Source organism: Dreissena polymorpha, chromosome 3, assembly GCF_020536995.1.
Source record: "Dreissena polymorpha isolate Duluth1 chromosome 3, UMN_Dpol_1.0, whole genome shotgun sequence".
NCBI lineage: Eukaryota > Metazoa > Mollusca > Bivalvia > Myida > Dreissenidae > Dreissena > Dreissena polymorpha.
Window position 1 is genome coordinate 49,569,452 of NC_068357.1, and position 21,226 is coordinate 49,590,677.

The following is a 21,226-nucleotide window of genomic DNA, read 5'->3' on the forward strand; positions in this document are numbered from 1 at the left end:
AAATGGATGAGGACGGGCTCGGTCTGACTGGAAACGGTATACCAACGGGGACATTTAGAAAATTTACCCGATTTGAACTGGATAAAGACGGACTTGCAACGGGATAGGACGGGATAAGAACGAGCTGCACGTAGCGCGAACTGTCTATGAACGTCATTCAATCATATTGTAGATTTTTTCTGACCAAACTACGCGTTCAAGCAAGTTCACATCCCGTTCTGCATTTTATTCAGAATGTGGTCGAACTGTCTAAGAACGTGCTTGGTGTATGGGCTCCTTAATGCATGGCGTATTTTCGTATTATGTGCACGCCATTCTACGAGTTGTCTTAATTCGTAGTCTATTTAAGAAATTGCTTTCAGATCAGATCGCGCCATGCCGTTTATTTTGATTCCCTTCAGATTGATTGATTTAAAGGATATTTCAAAGGAATAGTTCAGACATGTTTACGTACCCATAACTCAACACGAAAGCAATCGAGGATCGACGAAGTCAATTTGAAATGAACATAACACATTTAAGATACGACATTAAAATTCCGAGACATAATAAAAGTCCACCTTGGCAGCACGGTTAAAATAGTACTCTTACAGTGAAACGGTTGTTTGGGAGATAATAAAAAGGTTGGAAAAGATGAAATGTGAAGTGCGGTATTGAAAAACAAAACACAAACAATTGTTTTAAACAGTAGACACAGTATGGAAATTATGACCTATTCGTCGTGTCCTTCATGAATCTTATTCTTCATTAAAATTGACGTTTTTCAAATAATGATCAACAGGTATACTATTGATGATACAATGTACTAACTGTTGTGTGTGTTTTATCAAATATTCTCGGCTAAGAGTGCTGCTTGGTTGGGGCTTTGAACCAATTCACTAACAACATATTTTGCACTGACCGTTAAAAGACGGTGACCACTGCTTTCACAATGTTTATGTTCAAGCTGGTGTTATTTATTGCGTGCAGTATTTAACACCAATAGCCGCCGGCACAGAGCCTTCTATTTAGGAGGAATGCTGTATCGGAAGAACACGAAGAAGAAGGAGAAGAACAGGCAATTTATCATTTGTCTTTAAAACTGATGTAAACAATAATTTATCGTTTGAGTTCTGGTTCTGGACTTTCAGTGTTTCACCTTTGAACCCTGCTATGGGAAAACGGGGTTAATGAATCATTAAGGAATCATTTCTAGTCATCAATTTTTATCAACAATGATCCTATCTTCCATAAATGTTATGCTTTTTCCATGTTTATAAGTGGCACCAGCACAAAGGACCATAATAGAAATACGGTTTTACTCATTTTTGTGTTATTCTTGGTGTTGGTGTGTATGTCATGGTATATTTATCTAAATGTATGTGATATTTTTATATTTTGTACATGCTGTAAATGCCCATGTATGCATTCCTTGCCGAAACAAAGCTATATATTTATTTAATGCATGTGCTTTAGGTGTCAGGCTAATCAGACACGAAACTGTCTGACACGAATCAGCATAAACTGGGTTTTCGCATAGAAGCGGCCTCGTATATCATAAATAAACTACCCTAAAAGCAGACAGTGTCGTCCCTGCTTAGCCTGTGCTGACGGCTAAAACGACACTTAACGAAAATGCATTCAAACCGGTTTCCACGGAGAGTGGCACAATTGGCATGTTGGAGAGTTAAATCGCACAATATCACAACACAAAACATTAAACCATTACTCACATTTCATTTACGGTCCAAAAAAAGCAACAACAACATGAAAAGAACTTAAATGGGGTTTTATTAATGGGGTTGTTATTAATGAATGATATAACGCATAGCAACTCTACCATTACAATGATTGATGAGGTCGTTGCAGGCAAAGATATTCACAATAGTGATGCTTTCTTTAGCCTGCTTCTTAGCTATTTCTTTGCAAATTGTACAAAAGTGCCACGAGTTTTCATTGGATGTTTCTGAAAACTCTCACAACGAAATATACAGTGGTAAGACGAAAGAAATAAAGTTTTATCGTTGCATACAAGTTGCGCACTTCTTTTCCATGTAATGATTATGGTCAAGCAAGCCAAACGAGATTCGCTCCGGCTTTGCCGTGCTTGATGCATGTTCTTTACTCTTTATTACTTAGATACGTACTTAGATACGTATTTTTACGCATTTGTAGTCCCTTAGAAAGTAAAATTTAATTAAAGACCTTTCTTACTAGATTCAATTTCAAAGGTTTCATTTCCAACCCTGAGTTACTGATGAACAGCAACCTTACACATAAACAGACTGTCAGTTACTCGCAGGCTGTTCTGGTTTTATGCTGTTTGCACATAGCCATTTTCACTTTGCTTCTGCGTGGGAAAGGCTTAAATTATCTTCCTAAATTAAACTATGCATTTTGAACGATACTTTCCGCCTAGACTGGACTGTCGTTTTAGAGAGATATTATTTAAACGAAACATTCCATAAAAGCGTTAAGCGTACACATTCCGTAGCTTGGGTGGACTACACATGCTAATATTTGTAGATTGCACAGGCTAGTATGTGCGGACTTCACAGGATAAGCCAAGATTATGCATTTCATACATGTATTAAGCCCGGTTTTCCCAGAGAAAGGCTATGCTGAATGTCGGTATCACTACCAAAACCTCCTTCCACAACACACAGTTCGTATATTGAAACGGTTGCCAGACAACCTGATTGTTATTAATATATATTAACATGTTTTAGTTGTAAATACATACCCTTAGATAAATGCTATGATCTTGGTAATTTTGATGAAGAAGGAAGTTTCTTATAAACGAATTTGCGAGAGATTATTAACGTATCGGGTCAGCCACATGCTCTATGGTAGAGGTAGACGGTTTGATCTGTTACGCACTATAATGTCGAATACCAAAGCACTTTGGAAAGCACTTTGGAAAGCACTAGGAAAGAAATTTGATGTTAACCGAACATTTGTATTGAACGCTTAAACGCATTATGATCATCATCATCATCATCATCATCATCATCATCATCATCATCATCATCATCATCACCATCACCATCATCATCATCATCATCATCATCATCATCATCATCATCATCATCATCATCATCATCATCATCGTCGTCGTCGTCGTCGTCGTCGTCGTCGTCGTTGTCAACACCACCATCATCATCAGCAGCATCATCATCATAACATGACATTCATCCTTATCATATTTAATATGAGTATAGGTGCTACCTTATTTGCGGGCAAAAGCTTTAAAAGTTTTTTTGATAACCATGTATTTTTAATAAATAAATGGACATGATTGTGTTCAAAATATTATAATTGTTGCAATAATTCAGTAATGCATTTAAAAAAACAATCTTAAAACGATTTACATGTTCCTAGCTTAAAGATCTAGCATCTTATTTAAAAAAAATTCTAGCCACAGGAATTTAAAGCTGATTCGGTGGCTGTGGTATAGTGGATGGGGTGTCTGCTAACTGGCTTAGTCACTGGGAGGTCTATGTATTGATCCCTTAAGTGGGAGCATTCTTTAGATAACCCTAAAGACATACTATGGCCTACCATTTGGGTTGAAAGTCAAGAAAGACCTTCAATGTAAAAAGAGAAATTTACGTCGAAGTACAATAATTGTACGTCGACATACAAATATAAAATACACTTCGAAGTATATATTTGTACGTCAAAGAACAATTTGTGCTTCGACATACATGTTTGTACTTCGACGTACACATTTTCTGAACAGCCAATCAAAACACTTGTCTCTTGAGCCGATTTTCCTTCAGATTTATTCATAATAAATGTTTAAAATCTCTTTTTTAATTGCGGAAAAAATGAATAAAAATATCAGAATGGCAAAACAAACCCATAGAAGTTTCAAGTATTTAATGCATTTAAATAGATTATATACACATTTGAAGACGATTCAATTGTTACCTTTTTAAAATTAAAATTATTCAGCATAATTATTGTGAGTATTTATTGATCATGAGGGGCGGAGTATCACGACCGTCCAGCGCATTACTGTGTAGGAAATTCCCAACGGTAACCAAACAGTTACCAAACATTAACGGGATAAATAATGTATGATAACCTCCCCGTTGGTCGTATTTTGTGATAACCGTAACTTGCATAAGTCAGAGGTTAATTTCGCCACGCCAGGTCAATAAATACGCACAATATCTATGAGTTAGCGGTCGATAGTCGCATAATTTGGTATAAATTGTAATAATAATAATGTTTGATAAATACGCACAATATCTATGAGTAAGCGGTCGATAGTCGCATAATTTGGTATAAATAATAATAATGATAATGTTCAATGTCAAATATCTCTCAAAGCAACAGTTGTAAGGTGTCTTCTGATTGGCTAACACTCAAGGGTCTGTGAAAATTGTACGTCGAAGTACATTTCTCGTTTTACCTAGTAGGTCTTGTAGACTTTCGACGTCATGGTACGTCATATAGACCCTAAGTACTGGTCCTACCCAGGAAACAGTTTGTTTCATCAAATGTCTCAATTCAACTTGACAGCTTGCTAAAGCAGTTGCATTTAGCATTGTAGCGCCGTTAAATGTCGCATCGCCTTTAAATGTCGCAGGCTACGAGATTGGTCGCAACGTTGACGATAAATGTCGCAAGGACCGATATATGTCGCAAATTCTACTGACGATATATGTCGCAACTTTAACGATAAATGTCGCAAAAATTTTAACTGCCGATATATGTCGCAACATTAACGACAAATGTCGCACACCTTTGTAAGTCATGTTAAAAATGAAATGGTTAAGTAAAAAATGACTGAAACTTTAAGGTTAGATCTAAATTACCCGACTGGGTTCTTTGGGTCGATTTCCACCAGAAAGCTCAGTTTTTAAAGAGTATTGTCCGAAATGGTCAGTTGTGGTCAGTATTGTCCACAAATGTCAGCAGCGGTGAAGATCGACCGGAGCGGTCATATTTATTCATTTTCAACCAAAAAACGTTAAGTTTTTATTCAAAATGACAAAAATCCTTGTTTTGAATTGATTGGAAATCGGAAAAACGAGGTGCCCGTAAGTTTTGCTTTGGCTTTGAGGCCGTTTCGACAAGTTTGGTTATATAAGGTCAGTCTTACAGGAACCGTCTGGGTAAAACAAAATGTAAATCCCTCGGTTTATCTGCTGGAGACTGACAACTTTGCCATCTTTGAATAAGCGATAAAAGGCGAATATTCTTGGGTAGAATCGTCAATCGCACCGGTACCTGCTCAGCTCTTTGGCTCATTGTGGGGCCGGCAAAGGACAATGCCTGTCTATGAAAACTGCCAGGAAATACGGGTTCTCTTCTGAAACGGTTGGTCGTGCGGGTGCAGCTGCGCAATGCATTAGATACTAAACCCATAATCAAATTATCGCCGATTACAGCTAACTTTACTCTGTGAACGGATTTACACCCAACGTCAGTAATCAGGCTCAAATGACAAGGACTCCGTGTCTGTTGTAATTACCAGTTAACTGAACAAGCTGTACGATTTTCCAACCTAAATTTGAAGAAAGGCTTGCAATAATGCCTGTGTCAATTCAATATTGTTGTACGGCGATAAGATAAATTCAGTAGCTGAAAATATTCTCTTTAACGACACATGCATTACTGTTGTCATTGACAAAAATAAGATACATACGACAATTCTTCATAGAAATCGGAATATATTTATGTCATTTTTTAAATATGTTAATTTCACCAGATTATATTCAAACCTTCACAGTTGTCAAACAAATATTTCGTTTTTTTGCTCCCCTGAACGTTTTAGTCATGTTTTACTTCACCATTTCATTTTTAACATGACTGACAAAGGTGTGCGACATTTGTCGTTAATGCTGCGACATATATCGGCAGTTGAAATTTTTGCGACATATATCGTTAAATTTGTGACATATATCGTCAGTAGAATTTGCGACATATATCGGTCCTTGCGACATTTATCGTCAACGTTGCGACAAATCTCGTAGCCTGCGACATTTAACGGCGATGCGACATTTAACGGCGCTACAAGCATACAGTACACTGATTTAACATAATCAAAATCATGTGATGTGTCAAGTCAATTTTGATTGACAAATTTGACAGGATTTTTTTAAATCCAATAAGTTTTAGACTGTCAAATGACACACACTACGTATTGAAAGCCATACTTGGAGCTTTCGTCTGTATACCACTGACTTCATCAGAAGAATGATTTCTACTGTTGGGAAACGTTAACACCGCTAATTGTGTTCTTATTTATTATCAATGTATTATTACGTCAAATAGCATAACAACATAATTGTTTCGCAATTCAAATATTTAATAAATACAAGTATCTTGCAGGTTTCTAATTTTCTTTCGCAAACTATTGTTGAATAATTTAAATTTTGTCGCCACTACAAAACTAGCCATTTTGTAGCAATTCTTAAATCACTGTCTAAACTGCATACACTTAGCTCTATAGTTGCAATTTGAATGCAACTATAAGAATGCATCAAGTTATATCATCCATATTTTTTTATTAAAACATTCAAATAATATATAACACAGTACATTTATAAAATGGTATGTGGTATTGTGTCGAGATACAAAACACTTCACATCATTTATTTTCACATAAAATAATAGTTACAAAATAAGTAATTCTAAAACACTGTCAACAAACTACAGTACAAGAATTTTTACGTATATGAAATTACAAAGTGGTGTTATTTTATGGAACGCCTTGACTGTCTTATAAGACCAAAACTTGTGATATTACGTCAATCTGACTGTGCATGAATGCCTGTAAACATTATACATATGCATAATCAAAATATATAAATACAAAATTTGAATATATACAGATAAAGCATTAATATATAAAGATATACTTTTCTTATCTATAGATAAAATGTTAAAATATACAGATACGAATGTATTTACACAGATAATCTTTTTATCAATTTTTTTTGAGACGCATCCCCTATGTGGTGTTCTTATGTAATTTTATGTCTAAATTTCCATATGTATGAACGCTCAACGCCCGCTTTGCGGGCTTTTGCCTGTATCATACTGTTTTTCTTGCCCATGTCCATTATTAACCCATTTATGCCTAGTGGACTCTCCCATCCTTCTAAATTGGATCAATTTATTTCCAAAATTAGGGATGTCTAGTATATTTATTTTAATATTTAGAATATTTCTTATAGAAATTCCTTTTAGCAAACATCGAATACCCAGATGAGACGCCGCATCATGCGGCGTCTCATCTTGCGGCGTCTCATATGGGTCTACGCCGTTTGCCAAGGCCCTTTTTCCAGACGCTAGGCATAAATGGGTAAACATCGCATCCGCGCTATTTAAAGTGCAAGATTTCGTTGTCTCGTTAGCGGAGATGATGAGATTTACACCGTTCGAATGCGTCCTATGTTCGCACGACGCGGTTGAAATATGTTCATTTGAGCTGACAAGAAGGTTCGAAGACGGCGCCATAAATCACGAATTTCTCCATTCTAATGGACACAATGCCACTAAAACTAAACATACTTCCGCGAATGTAACGATTTTCCCTACATAAGAATGTATTGATTCACGGAAATATATTCCTTAAGCTCTGTCTGGAGAGTAATACACAAATCATCGCAGCTGTTGTTACCACGAAAACAGAATGGCCTCTCGTGCACATTTGAAAATGTCAGTGGAATGAGTTACATATTATATTGTGGAAATACTTTACGATGTAATATTTAACTCAATGCCATTTAATATCAAATGCTATATTACTCTCTGTAAGATTATCCATATGAGCACATGCTGATAGCATAATTACAAGAATGGCATTACTATCATCACAAATGATGCCGCGTACCGGGAAAACTGGGCTTAATGCATGTGCATAAAATGTCACCCGAGACTAAACTAAGTAGTACGCACAAGCTTATCATGGGCAATACTCATGGGGGATACTTTAATAGAACATTTCGTTTAACGAAGGTCTCTTCTTAACAAGAATCAAGTTGAAGCAGAAAGTGTCGTCCCTGATTAGCCTGTGCGGACTCAAGAGGCATATGTTGGGCAACACTTTACGCACATGCATTAAGCCCACTCTTTCCAGAATGAGGCTTAATTAGAGTAAACGAGGTCAGACTCATTGACATTATAAACAATTAATGATGTATGTGAGACGTTGATGCCATAGGCACCCTTAAACCCATTATTTCTGATCTCATGGGTGTTATATTATTCATAGACTATACGATTGCCTTTGTAAATATTATGCGATAATTTCTGACAACTCTTACCTCGGGTATATTATACAACGCTTCAAGAAATATCAGAGTATTTAACATCGCTCTGGGAAAACGGGGCTTATTTCATGTGCGTTAAGTGTTGTCCCAGATTAGCATGTGCAGTCCTCTTATGCAAATCAGGGACGACACTGTCCAACTTGACTTGATTTTAGCAAAAGAAAATATTTCATTTGAAGGAAAAATAAGAATAAAGGCGGAAAATGTCGTCCTTGATACGGGCTGCGGACTGCCCATGCTAATCTTGCACGGCACTTTACGCACATGCATTAAGCCTCGTTTTACTAGGTAGATGCTTATTTGTATTATGTATTGCTTTTCGATGAGTGGTGTCACTGATTTTCTCGATTTCGCCCGTCGTAGGGTGAAATGTTTACTTCTTGAACATGTAACTTAATGTAATGATAATTTTATATTTACAGAAGCGTTTACAGTATCTTGAGAGTACACATACATTTTCATAAAATACATATTTCCTCCGGGCAAATGTATTTCAGAAAGCCAATATCGTAATAGTTCCTTTCATTTGCAATTCAATAAGCATCCTTATTTAGAGCCTGTATTAAGATGAATATAAAACTGTCAAATATGACATCATTATATCGGCGTAAATCTGGCGAATCAATACATGCCAATCATAGTTTCCAAAATCTGGGTAACAGTAATGGATTACATTTGGGAATTATAAGTAAGTATGGTATCCTCTATTTTTCTTCGATATTGCGTTTAAAAGCGTGTTTAAGGTATATTTGCTTGTTTAAATTCGTATTGCGCTGAAGCCAATCCACGTCAAACTTTATACTTAACTTAAATAAATCTAGCGTTACATACCACTATTTATTACATACCGTAGAAAACATCCCATTATGTACATTAGTGACAGAGTCAATGTACAGTCTTAGTAAATATGCATTGAAAAAACAAACCTATGGATATCGTTTGGTAATTTGTTTCTGGTGCAGATTCGATAATAAATTACGCTATATCAATGACACACGTTCGCTGTCTGGACGACAAAGTCCTTCATAGACTTTACAATGGCGGATATACTGTATAGTGTATAGCAAGGCATTAACTTATGTATTGTTGGGGTACAAATGTTTAATAATAGTTAGACACGATTTAAATGTAACATGCAATAAAAATTGAATTAATAACCTATTTGATAGCAATTATTACGTCTACGCATATGTGGGCGAATACAGTATTATATGCAATTGTCTTTGATAAATTAAACCGTTGCGTTGAAATTTTGGAACAATTTTAACTTTCGGCAACAGTTGTATAGGCTGGTTTATCGATTTAATTGTTTTGTAATTTAACGTGTGTCCATTCAAATATTCTTATTAATAATTTGTTTATAATTTGATTATATTTTACGAAAAATCTCGGGTATGCGAATAAATAAACATAAATAATAAACGTTTGTTCATTATCAGTGAGTGCGTTTGATTTTCAAACCTGAAGCTAAAACGCGTTGTTGGTAGCAACGCAAGTATAACTCAAAATCAATAAAAGCGCAAGCCATCTGGGAAAATGCTTCAACTGTTGCGTGTCACACTGGTCAAACTTGATGCCAAGTTTTCAGAATCGATCCCTGCGGCTGTCAATCATCTGACACTTTCTAAGTCATTTAATAAAGTATGATTTTACACACTCGAAAACTTGAGTGGGTCGCAATTTCAGCTAATAACCATGATAATAAACACGGTAAATAGCGGACGATTGGTAGGATCATGCTAACAACATCGAATACTGGTTTAGAGCTGACATTGAGGCATGGTACTTGATTTTAACATCACGTTTAGTATTAACAAAAATTGGAAAAACTTCGTTAATAATTATGAATGCTTTCCAAAAGCTATCATTATTTGTTTTATTATATCGGAGACACAGTAACAACAAAAAATAAAATAAAATAAATAACATAACATCATTAAATAATTAAAACATAAATCCCATACTCAGACAACTTAGTGTCGTCTTACAACAAAGTATTCTTACCTTTGTTCCGTTTTGTTATCAGACATATCTTCAATAGCCCTCGGTATGTCAATACCGACGTCATCTTCATTCTCGAAGTCGTCGTCGATCGCGTTAAGTGTCTTGAGCTTTTCTAATAACTTTTCCTTGGCCAACTCGTCGTCCGGCCATATGTCAATGTTGCCATACATTTCCCGCCCATATGTCTTTGAGTAGACAACGCAGACATGTCTGAGATTCTGTTTGGGCTTTGGTTTATTAAGATGACGTTTGACCAAGGGATAGTAAATTCCCCGCGGCTTTTTGATCTTGGTGTAAAGTATAGGCGACCCTGTGACTGTTTTGAACTGTTTACAGTCCACTCTGGGTTTCGTTTCCTGAAGAATATCTCGGAAGAACATCTTAGTCCTGTGTTTCTGAGACTTCTTCATTTATGTGCTTTAACAGACTATTTGTAATAACAGTGTTTGTACATTTAATTCAATTCCATTTATAGGATAACTGTTTTATGCTTCGATGTAAACATTACAATTCAAATAAGTCACGAAAAGTGCTCTTACACGCTCTTGAATAATTGTTCTGTTAACTTACATCATCTTTTTGTATCCACAAACTGTAGTGACTTTTGTGTTTTCTTTCAAATCCTTAGTTGTATTCCAATCCACGAAAATATTATTCCAATAAATCCAGTTTTCAATCACAAACACTCTCAGATAAGTCTGTTTCAACTTAACCAACTATTCCTGAAATTGCCAAAGGCTTGTTACATACAAGTATTCACAATTTCGAGAAAAAAATATTCGTTTCTATATGACTTATTATCGTCAGATTAGATGCAGATTAAACTTAAAGATGTTTGCTGGTCTTCAAGAGTATGTTTTTCTGTACTAGTATTACTAAATGCGGTCTTATATTACTTATTGCGGTCAATTATAAATGGCAAATGTGAACAAAATAGAAAAAAACAGTAACATTTGTAGTTATTAATGCATCAAATTATTTCTCAAGCAACATTCTCTGATAGTATCTCTTAAAAAATGAGCGAGAAAAATATCCCGAAATGTCAAACAAATATCCACGAACAAACTGCTAGTTTGCGCTAATTTTTAAGAATCAAATACATGTGTAAAATACTCAAAATGACAAAATTTCTATAGAATGATAAAATTGTATATAGTGTCGACTTTTTTGTTTTGAGATGAAATTGATAGTTTTTATATAAGATAGTCTCCTCAATAGTGTAAAGATCGTGTAGATATGATTCAACACTGATGTTATCCTTCGGAATGTTAAGACGAGTTTTGCATAAGAATGACTTTTATCCCATCATCAGACGTGCATTGTCGAAATAAACCACTGTGGAATAAATTTTCCTCTATTTCAGCAGTGCTGAAATATAGCTGTCACGCGCGGCGAAGAATGTTCATATTACTCGGAATCAACTATAAAGTAATCATTTTTAGTAAAATCGAATCAGATTCAACAAAACAAACAATTTGATACCAAGATGTAATATATTTTTAACACATAATGCAACTCAAAAAGCAAATAACATTATTTACAAATATTAAGTGCGCGTACTCGTGACGTCATTTTTAACACGTCATACGACACAATGCATGTTGTTTCACGCTAAAGATGCAGTTGTGTTTAGTGTCTTTTTTTCCATTATTTCTTAAAAATCGAGGACGTAGAGGAACAGAAAAACAGGTTAGTTACTGATTTTTTTGTAATGTATGAGGCTCGACAAGATTTCAATTATGAAACAATGTTTGCTTAAAATATCTTTGGGATTTTCCGTCTAGTTCGATTTTCCTATTCTATTTTTAAAGAAATAATTTACGACTATGAAAATTGATGGGAAAAATCGAATACTAGGTCGGTGCCGAATAAAGCAAAGTTTATCTTGCTCGCCAAGGCTCGTGGTTCAGATTACTAAGCCTCGCAAAATAAACTTTGCTTCATTCGGCACCGACCTAGTATTCTCTATCTATCCTCTTAGATTTTTTACTAGAAATAAACATCTCGTAGAACACCGGACTCAGTGCGTAATAATTACAATAACACTTTCCCCATTTCATGTGAATGCTAGCTGGTTTTCAATTCGCTACGGGATCAATAAAACTAGCAACATGGCTAGCTTGCATCTAAATTACTCCATAATCCATGTATGTATCCGAATTAAAATGCCATTGGCTGGCTAGTGCGCAAATAAATAAGCCTCGCTCTGGGAAAACGGCGTTTAATGCATCTGCGTAAAGTGTCGTCCCAGATTGTCATGTGCAGTGCGCACAGGCTAATCAGTGACGACACTTTCCGTTTAGACTGAAATTTCGTTTAGAAGAGACTTTTTTTGAAAGGAAAAAAAAACACACAATAAAAGCATAAAGTGTCGGTCATGATAAGCCTGTGCGGAATGCACGGATTTATCTGGGACGACACTTTACGCACACTTATCTAGCCTAGTTTTGCTATATAGCGGCTAAAATGTCATTGTATCATAGGTAGTGTTATTATATATGAAATCTGCAAATCGTCAGATTTGTTAATTTATATTAAACATGTTTTATTAAAAGTTAAATGTATACTTGTGAAATTCGTTCTTACCGTAGAACAGTGGCTTCTCGAAATTTGAGAATACATCAGATGAACGATTACATCTAAAAAGAAATCGTGTCTTCCAAAATCATAACAAATTGTGTCTTTAAAAAGCGCCAGTAAAGAATTAACTTAGAAACAAGAAAGGCCGATGTGCAATAATAGTTAAATATAGTTATATAATTACATTTAATAGCATACACTTAGTATTTGTACATTATCGTTTAAACAATACCCGATCCCACAGAACTGAAAACATTTATTTAACCTTCATTTTTTCTTTTAGTGTATATTGATCATGATACGTGTTATATCACTAATCAAATACAAGTACTGAAGTAGAAACGCTCTAGTGTGGAATTCCAATGTCTTATACTCTTTCTGAATCATATAATTTCCTTGTTTTCTTGCGGGTAAAATGTGTTGTGATAGTTACACTGTATAATGTCTCTTTGACTGATTGCACACCTGGCCAGCTAAAATGTTAAACATGTCTAGAAAGATTTACTCTTTGCGTAAAAAGGAGACATCGTTCGTTATAAAATTTAGCCTTTCTAGGGTAAACGATCTTGATGTATTTGCGTTGGCCGCCTTAACTGGATTTTCGCTATGAGGAGACTTTCGTTTCATGACCAATTCATGAAGGCGGAAAATGTCGTCCCTGTCGCACAGACACAGGCTTATCTTGGACAACACATTCCGCACAAGTTTTAAGACCTATTTTTCCAGAGCTCGGCTGATATAGGCAGAATCATGCTTTCACTGTCAAACGGACTTGATAAAACAATCAAAGTTTTAAAAGAACACAAAAGAGAAATGTACAGTAAAACATCATTTTTTATGGTACTTGTTCTTCGGCACCCACACTATTTTTTATTTTATGTTTCCCTAGACAACGTTTATTTAAAATTGAATAAATTAATTGCTTACGCAGCACATACAATAACTTTTTGACATTCAAACTTGCGTTTATGAGCCTTCTACAAATTTAGTAATTCCATAGTATTATGAACGTTTTCTCTGAAGGCGTTGTTCAGAAAGGTGCTCCCAAGACGTGAAAACGTAAACAAAATACATTTAACTGTTGTTTATGCACCTTGAACATGCTAGCGCATATAGTACTTAGTATTCAGAACACTACAACACATAAACACGCTTTACCTTATTTTGCGTTTTTACATTAAAGGGACCTTTTCACAGATTTTGGCATGGTTTGAACTTTGTCATTAAATGCTTTCTATTGGTAAATTTAAACATGTTTTCTAAAAAGCTCATGTAAAAAATCAAGAATAAAAAAAAGTAACCGTCAACAGGGCTCGAACCACTGACCCCTGGCCTAAAAAGTGTCCCACTTAGACCTCTCGACCATCCTTCCGCATACAATGAAAGATGTTTTTATACTTTATAAAAGCCATCCTCGTAGTTTCACAAAATCTAACAACAACAACAGAACTCTCCAAATTATTCAATCGTTTCGCGCGTTGCAACGCTTTGTAATTTTCAGGTTTTTAAATCGTCAAAAGATGTATACAATGGGTATATTAAAGCATGGTAAATGTTCAGTATTACTGTTTCCTCACATATATCATAACTAAATCGAAAATTTGCGAATCTGAAACACCTTTTTTAAATTTTGTCAATGTACCAAAACGTGAAAAGGCCCCTTTAAAGGTGTGACATTTTCGATCAGCTCGTGCAAAACCGCTTGTGCCTGTTAACGACTATCATCCTTTTGCACAAATAACACTCTTACACTTATATTTGCTGTTATTCCAAAATCAAACAACATTCCTGTTAAACATAAAAATCACAATCGCGTTTAAGTTAATCCTAATGAAGGCTACGACAAACGACACGAGTTTGTTGCTACTCGAATGTGCAGAGGTGTCAAATCTGAACCAGACGGTAGACAAAAATAGTTCCAAAACAGTCGAGTAATCGATACCAACAGACAACACTGCTATTCGAGTACAGGCTAAGTGCGAGTTTGTCTATATATATGGTTAAGAACAACGCTAGATCTCCAATAATGACTTTATTGTTTCCGTATGCGACGCTCTGTCTATGTTAATATTATGTGTTCGAGAAATATCCAAAAAAGCAGGCGTGTCGTTTCAAAGCTCTAAAGGGTTTCTGGCCTCAAATATGTTTTATTTTTTCTTTGAGCACATAATGACTTTTTTAAATAGTTTTTATCATTGACATTGAAAAGCCGGTCGTATTTGTTTTTGGTGTATGTTCCAATACTTATACTGAATTCCATTTTAAAACAAGATGTGTTTGTGAAACACTATGTCCCCCCCATATATTTGACCTCTGACTTTGAAGGAGGGCCTTGACCTTTACCTTTCACCACTCAAAATGTGCAGCTCCATGAGATACATATGCATGCCAAATATCAAGTTGCTATCTGCAATATTGCAAAAGTCATGGCCAATGTTTAAGTTTGACGCAAACAAACCAACAAACCAACAAACAAACAGACAGGGCAAAAACAATATGTCCCCCAGTATAGACTGGGGGACATACACACATATGCATTAAATATCGTAGGTATATGAAAGTTCCATAAGAAGAAAATACTTCTAAATTGAGATCATTAGAGGGTTCAACATTTCATATTATATATAATGATAATACAATACAACTTTACTATACGTAGTGTTCGTAAGATTGGTAAAACTAAGGATATAACATACTTTGCAGCAGATTGTTCTACAGTGCAATGGGCATATATATTCTCTTATTATATGATTTTTGCTTGATATTTAGAAATAATCGCGACGCATATGGCGGATGGATATATGTTTCATTAACACCGTCATCTTGATATTTTCAACGATTTATTTAAAGCGACATACTTTTTTTTTCTGTAACCACACTGAAACATCAAGTTAGCGTTCGCATTATAAACCTAGAAAAGCACCTCTTATTGCAAAATTACTTGAAGGGATTTTATTTATATTTCATGTTCTTGTACTTTAAACATATTTAAATTCTTTTTTTTATCCAAATACGTTTTCCATCAGAATAGTAATTACTTAACGAGTAAATGATTGATTTGATAACAGGTCCCTTTTTGTTTAATGACGTTTAGTACCCTATCGATACTTTTTTTTATCAAATGTTTATTACGCGTATAACTAAAACTAATATCATAGTTTATGGTGTTAAATCAACAAACCACAAAGATATTATTTTCCACGAAAAACACACACTTTAAATCCTTTGTTTGGAATTCAATTTATAGTATACGCAGAAAAACCAAACGGCTATATCTAATCCAACGTATATCACTTTTATCAACCCATCCAGCAATCACCAAACCACACTTTGTCTTAAACAGTCAAGGAATGAATTTCTCAGTGATGTTTATACCTTGAACGATTTACGCATCATCCAACGTGCTAAGGTATAGGTCATCTAGATCGAAGGCCAAAACAATAAGTGGTTTCTATAATTTTGTTACCGATTGATTTATACTCATGTAGTGGTATAGGTTACACGCCTGAAACGTCAATGTATTGAAATGGTAAACTTCAACGGAAACAGTTCAAGTTGCAATAAACACATTTTTGGTTGTGCGTAAATAATATTCATAAATAAGTAATGAAATACATACAAATATGCGCACATCTTTAAATGCAAACACGATGATAGTTGGATAATTTAAATGATGAAATACCAAATCTTAACATAAAATTCCTGTGTGAATAACAACATGAATTATGAACTGTTCAAATATAAACAGCGAAGAAAATCGGAAAAACAGATAACAGAAATACCGTCACAAACGTAAGGCAGCATTACAGTATAAAGGCTGACAGAAAACATATTTTATCTACGTTTAGACCTTTGGCACTATATGAGTTAGACTATTCGTGTAATTAGTGTTCATCTATCAGATAATGAGAACGCCTATACGACTCATAATTACAGTAATTACTGCACTATGACCCATGCAATAATATACCAAGAGTCTGGGTATGATTGTTTATTCGATGCGGTATGGTTTTTATCAGTACTTAAATTACACAGTACTAAATAACCTTGGTTGCTTACAATTACATAGTTCAATGTTCGAGACCCGTTTAAACAATCTAGGTTTATACAAATGGGTGTGCAAGTAGTGATAGTTACACAACACTTTCTTTTCCATAACTTTAGTAGAAAGTCGTGAACTAAAATATTGAAAGTAATAAAGACGCAATTCACTTTCTTTTCAATAATCTTCAATAGAACGTGGTAAAATTAAATAGATAGAGTAACAAAGAAACAAATCACTTTTTTCCACAACTTGAGTAGAACGTGGTTAACTAAAATAGTGAAAGAAAAAAGATACACTTCACTCTTTTGCCAATACATTGGGTAGAACGTGGTAAATTACAGTTTAACGTTCTGACACACGAAACACACTTTGATCGCTGTAAGATATCTTAATGTACGAAATATATTTTATTATTGTCATTTTACTTTCACCATGTAGGAATTGTATATATACATGTGCCTCATGAAACGAAAGTTGTTACTTGAGGTTAGTACACAGTATTATTTCATTATGTCACATTTAGATCTCACATATGTACATTATAATATATTTGATTTATGCTTGCAATTAATAAGCTCCATTAGAATTTGAAGTTATAACACATATCTTATTATATATATATATATATATATATATATATATATATATATATATATATATATATATATATATATATATATATATATATATATATATATATATATATATATATATATATATACTATCGATAATTATACATGTGCGTATTGTTGCAGTGAGATGTATTATAACATTGTTTAATAATAAACTTTTACTTTGTAAACACTGAATGCTTTATGCTTTTGCCTTCTGGATGTATTGTTTAATAAACTTGTTAAACTTGACCACCATAAGCAAATCCTGACCTGGCGAAGCAATCTCAAACGAAGCGCTTTAATGCAAATTTGTCATCATTTTTCATGCGTGTTATGTTTTTTTTATATATACTACGTTGATAATACTGGTAACCGCGTAAACATATCTTGTGACATAGATCCCTTGACCTTTCTGATCTATTTGTCTTGCGGTGTATGCTTTACACTGCTTTAATATATATTTAATTGCATAACTGCCTTACCTCTTCCACTCTATTAGTTAAAAGCACTTCACTGTCAGAATTGAACACAAACCATATTTTAAGTTAATATTTGTACATTAATACATGCTAATTATAGTTGTACAAGAATCATGCATTCAATTGTACAGTGAGTATGAATGTTAGGTGGTTATCTGTCATGTTTGTACACTGGTTTGTTGTTATACGTTACGTGTATACAATGCGTTTCGAGGTATTATGAAGACAAATTGTGTTCGTATCAATAGATTCGCAATCTATATGTTTGTGGAAGTATGGCATCAATAAACAATTGGATGACACCGTTAAAAATAGTATATGCATGCTTGAAAGCAAAAATAAAATAGCCAATCAGATCATCTCATAATTTGTTAACAATAATTTGATTGAATATCATTTTGTTTCAAATTCATTTCACACTAATCTCTACATGTAATTTTTAAACATAATAAACCTTAAATAAATTGCGAAATGAAATGTGTTACAAAGACAACATAGTTGTTAACAAGGAAAAAATATGCTTAAAACAAAAAAGTATCTTAATTAAATTTTAAAATTTTACATTTCGTATGACATGATCGCTGCGCTAAATTTGCCAATACATGTTGTGTATAGAATGCACGCAGCGCTCGATATATGTATTTTATTAAATAAGAAGTATTGATAGGAAATATGAATATATCAATTCAGTGTCTACAACAAGTTGATTTCCGTTCCTGAAAGTTTGAGTGATGATGTACCATGTTGCAAGAAAAGGTATACGTATTTATAAAAAATCAAACCTTTCAAAAACTATAATAAAGCAACGCATATACTCCAGTTGCATTATTACTTTTTTAACTATAGTATGCGAATAAATCCATTTTCTAAACACACGGCTAATGTTACTTCAACCACTATTAGCACTCGAAACACGCAATTGAAACCAAATAAACACTGACAATAATGTTATGGTTCCCCATCCTTCGAAAGAAATTCTACAGATGCACCTGCCTACGAATTCTAAAACTGAACATACCTAACTGTCAGACTGCATTACATTGAATCAGTGTCTATACTAATTCAGAAATGTGAAGGCAACATATGCCTTAGGATGACCTTGGGACGAGGTTTTCATTCCTGATGGAAAAGCTCTCTTTCGTTTAATCATACTGCACGTAAGGCATATGCCCTGAGTCATGGCAGAAATATCTCCGCTAAGTAAGTAATTATCTGATTCACAGGTGGTTAGCGTGTGGCTATGATATTAATTAGTGAAAACATCATTTTGAATGATAAATAATCATATTATAACGAAAAATTAACTTTTCTGAAAAAAAATATTTCACTATCAAATATATATATAACAAGGTATGCAACTCAAAATCAGCCCAAAACGGGGTGCATCGCTTTGAACAGCCATATCTTCATCAATTTTGCAGCGATTTTCACGATCTCGGTCTTATTCAACGCAGAAATGAATTTCCTTTCTGGAAATGTATATGTCTTGCAATATTTTTACAAATGCTGGGTCAACTTTTAAGAAATAACACGATACACAACACGCATGACCCAGTTGACAGTGATCATGCTGTCTTTAAGACTGAAATCTTCACGGAGTAAAGGGCAACTTCCCTACAAAGTTCATGTAGTTCGATACCATAATTCAATAAAACGTATGAAAAAACATTATTACCGTTCTTGTCGTTACATTCTGCATCAAGACTAACTGTCCAGCGCCGTTTGAAACCTTTGTTTACATACATTTCAACTAACTGACATTTTAAACATACGAGTGATTTCATTGGTCCAATGCGGAGGTGTGTCTTTACAACTGGAGATTGCATTCATAAAGAATACATGATCACTGTCAACTGGGTCATGCGTGTTGTGTATCGTGTTATTTCTTAAAAGTTGACCCAGCATTTGTAAAAATATTGCAAGACATATACATTTCCAGAAAGGAAATTCATTTCTGCGTTGAATAAGACCGAGATCGTGAAAATCGCTGCACAATTGATGAAGATATGGCTGTTCAAAGCGATGCACCCCGTTATGGGGTGATTTTGAGTTGCATACCTTGTTATATATATATTTGATAGTGAAATTTTTTTTCTCAGAAAAGTTAATTTTTCGTTATAATATGATTATTTATCATTCAAAATGATGTTTTCACTAATTAATATCATAGCCACACGCTAACCACCTGTGATCTGATTACGTGATTCAATGTATCATTGGCAAATTAAATTATTATGCGTCGAAGAAAGTTGTTCTCCTAATCAACCATGTAAACGATGTACACGATGCCTCGTGATAAGTTTTTCTGTATCCTCATATGAAATGAACCAACACAGTAGTATTCTTCCTAATATAAGTTATTCAAGAACTTTAGCAAAAGACTATTTACATATCATAACACATTGCCTGTGTTTTGATGGCTGATTCTTTTACGCCTATTACTTTGGGAACTTATAAATTCAAGAAAGACATAGTACACAAATCATCCACTTAAGAAGACAGTCTGCATCCTTCCAGAAACGTTTTACCAACTGCATACGCTCTTTTAACTGCAGTTGCAAGGTCGATATACTGAAAAGTGCAGCCGTTAAACGGTCTAAGATTTTGTTTTTATGTTTCTTTAAAGAATGTATACGTCAATTAAGAGATATTTTGCTGGCGAATTTTGGCTTTTAAAAAGCAACTTAAAAACAACCATTTGGTTTTCTGTAAATCATGATAATGTTCTTTCTCAATATGTTTTTCAAAACTGATGTGCATATGCATGTTTATGCGTAACACACTACAAAGAATATTTGTGATAGATGGTAACTTTTCGGACACTGAATGCATACCATTTTGTATCGTTATATGCACACTTGAGCTTTACAAACACGGATACATTTGTAATAACGTTCAGCTATTTGTGATTAAAGTTACGTTCCATAGAGTTACTACTGTCTTTTCTTATTTTATATCCAAATGTGAAAACAATTTCAACAACAATCTTGAATAATTAATCGTCATCACAAAAAAATCCTGAAAACACTGCACAAACAGATTATTAGAAGTTTCGAATAGTTATACTTGTACGGAAATCAGGTGAACGTGAATCGCAAATTCAAATAACAACTTAACACACATTGTCGAATACTTTGACTCTCAAATACGTCCATGATTAATAAAACGGTGCTTATTATAATCCAAATTGTGTTCGTATTCTAAAACAATTTCCCAAGTTCGCTTCAATTTTCT

General features: G+C 34.3%; 1 protein-coding gene across 3 annotated transcripts in view; it reads right to left on the minus strand.

Annotated features, from left to right (window-relative positions):
- Positions 1-21,226, minus strand: part of LOC127874082 (uncharacterized) — a 244,947-nt gene that overhangs the window by 67,214 nt on the left and 156,507 nt on the right. The window contains exon 1 of one of the 3 annotated variants that reach the window (XM_052418196.1): positions 10,275-10,990. The exons of the other annotated variants lie outside the window; for them this stretch is intronic. Within the exon in view, the coding sequence (XP_052274156.1) occupies positions 10,275-10,684 (410 nt within the window). The 5' untranslated portion in view covers positions 10,685-10,990. Of the gene's footprint in view, positions 1-10,274; positions 10,991-21,226 lie in introns of those variants that run through there. 3 annotated transcript variants of the gene reach the window in all.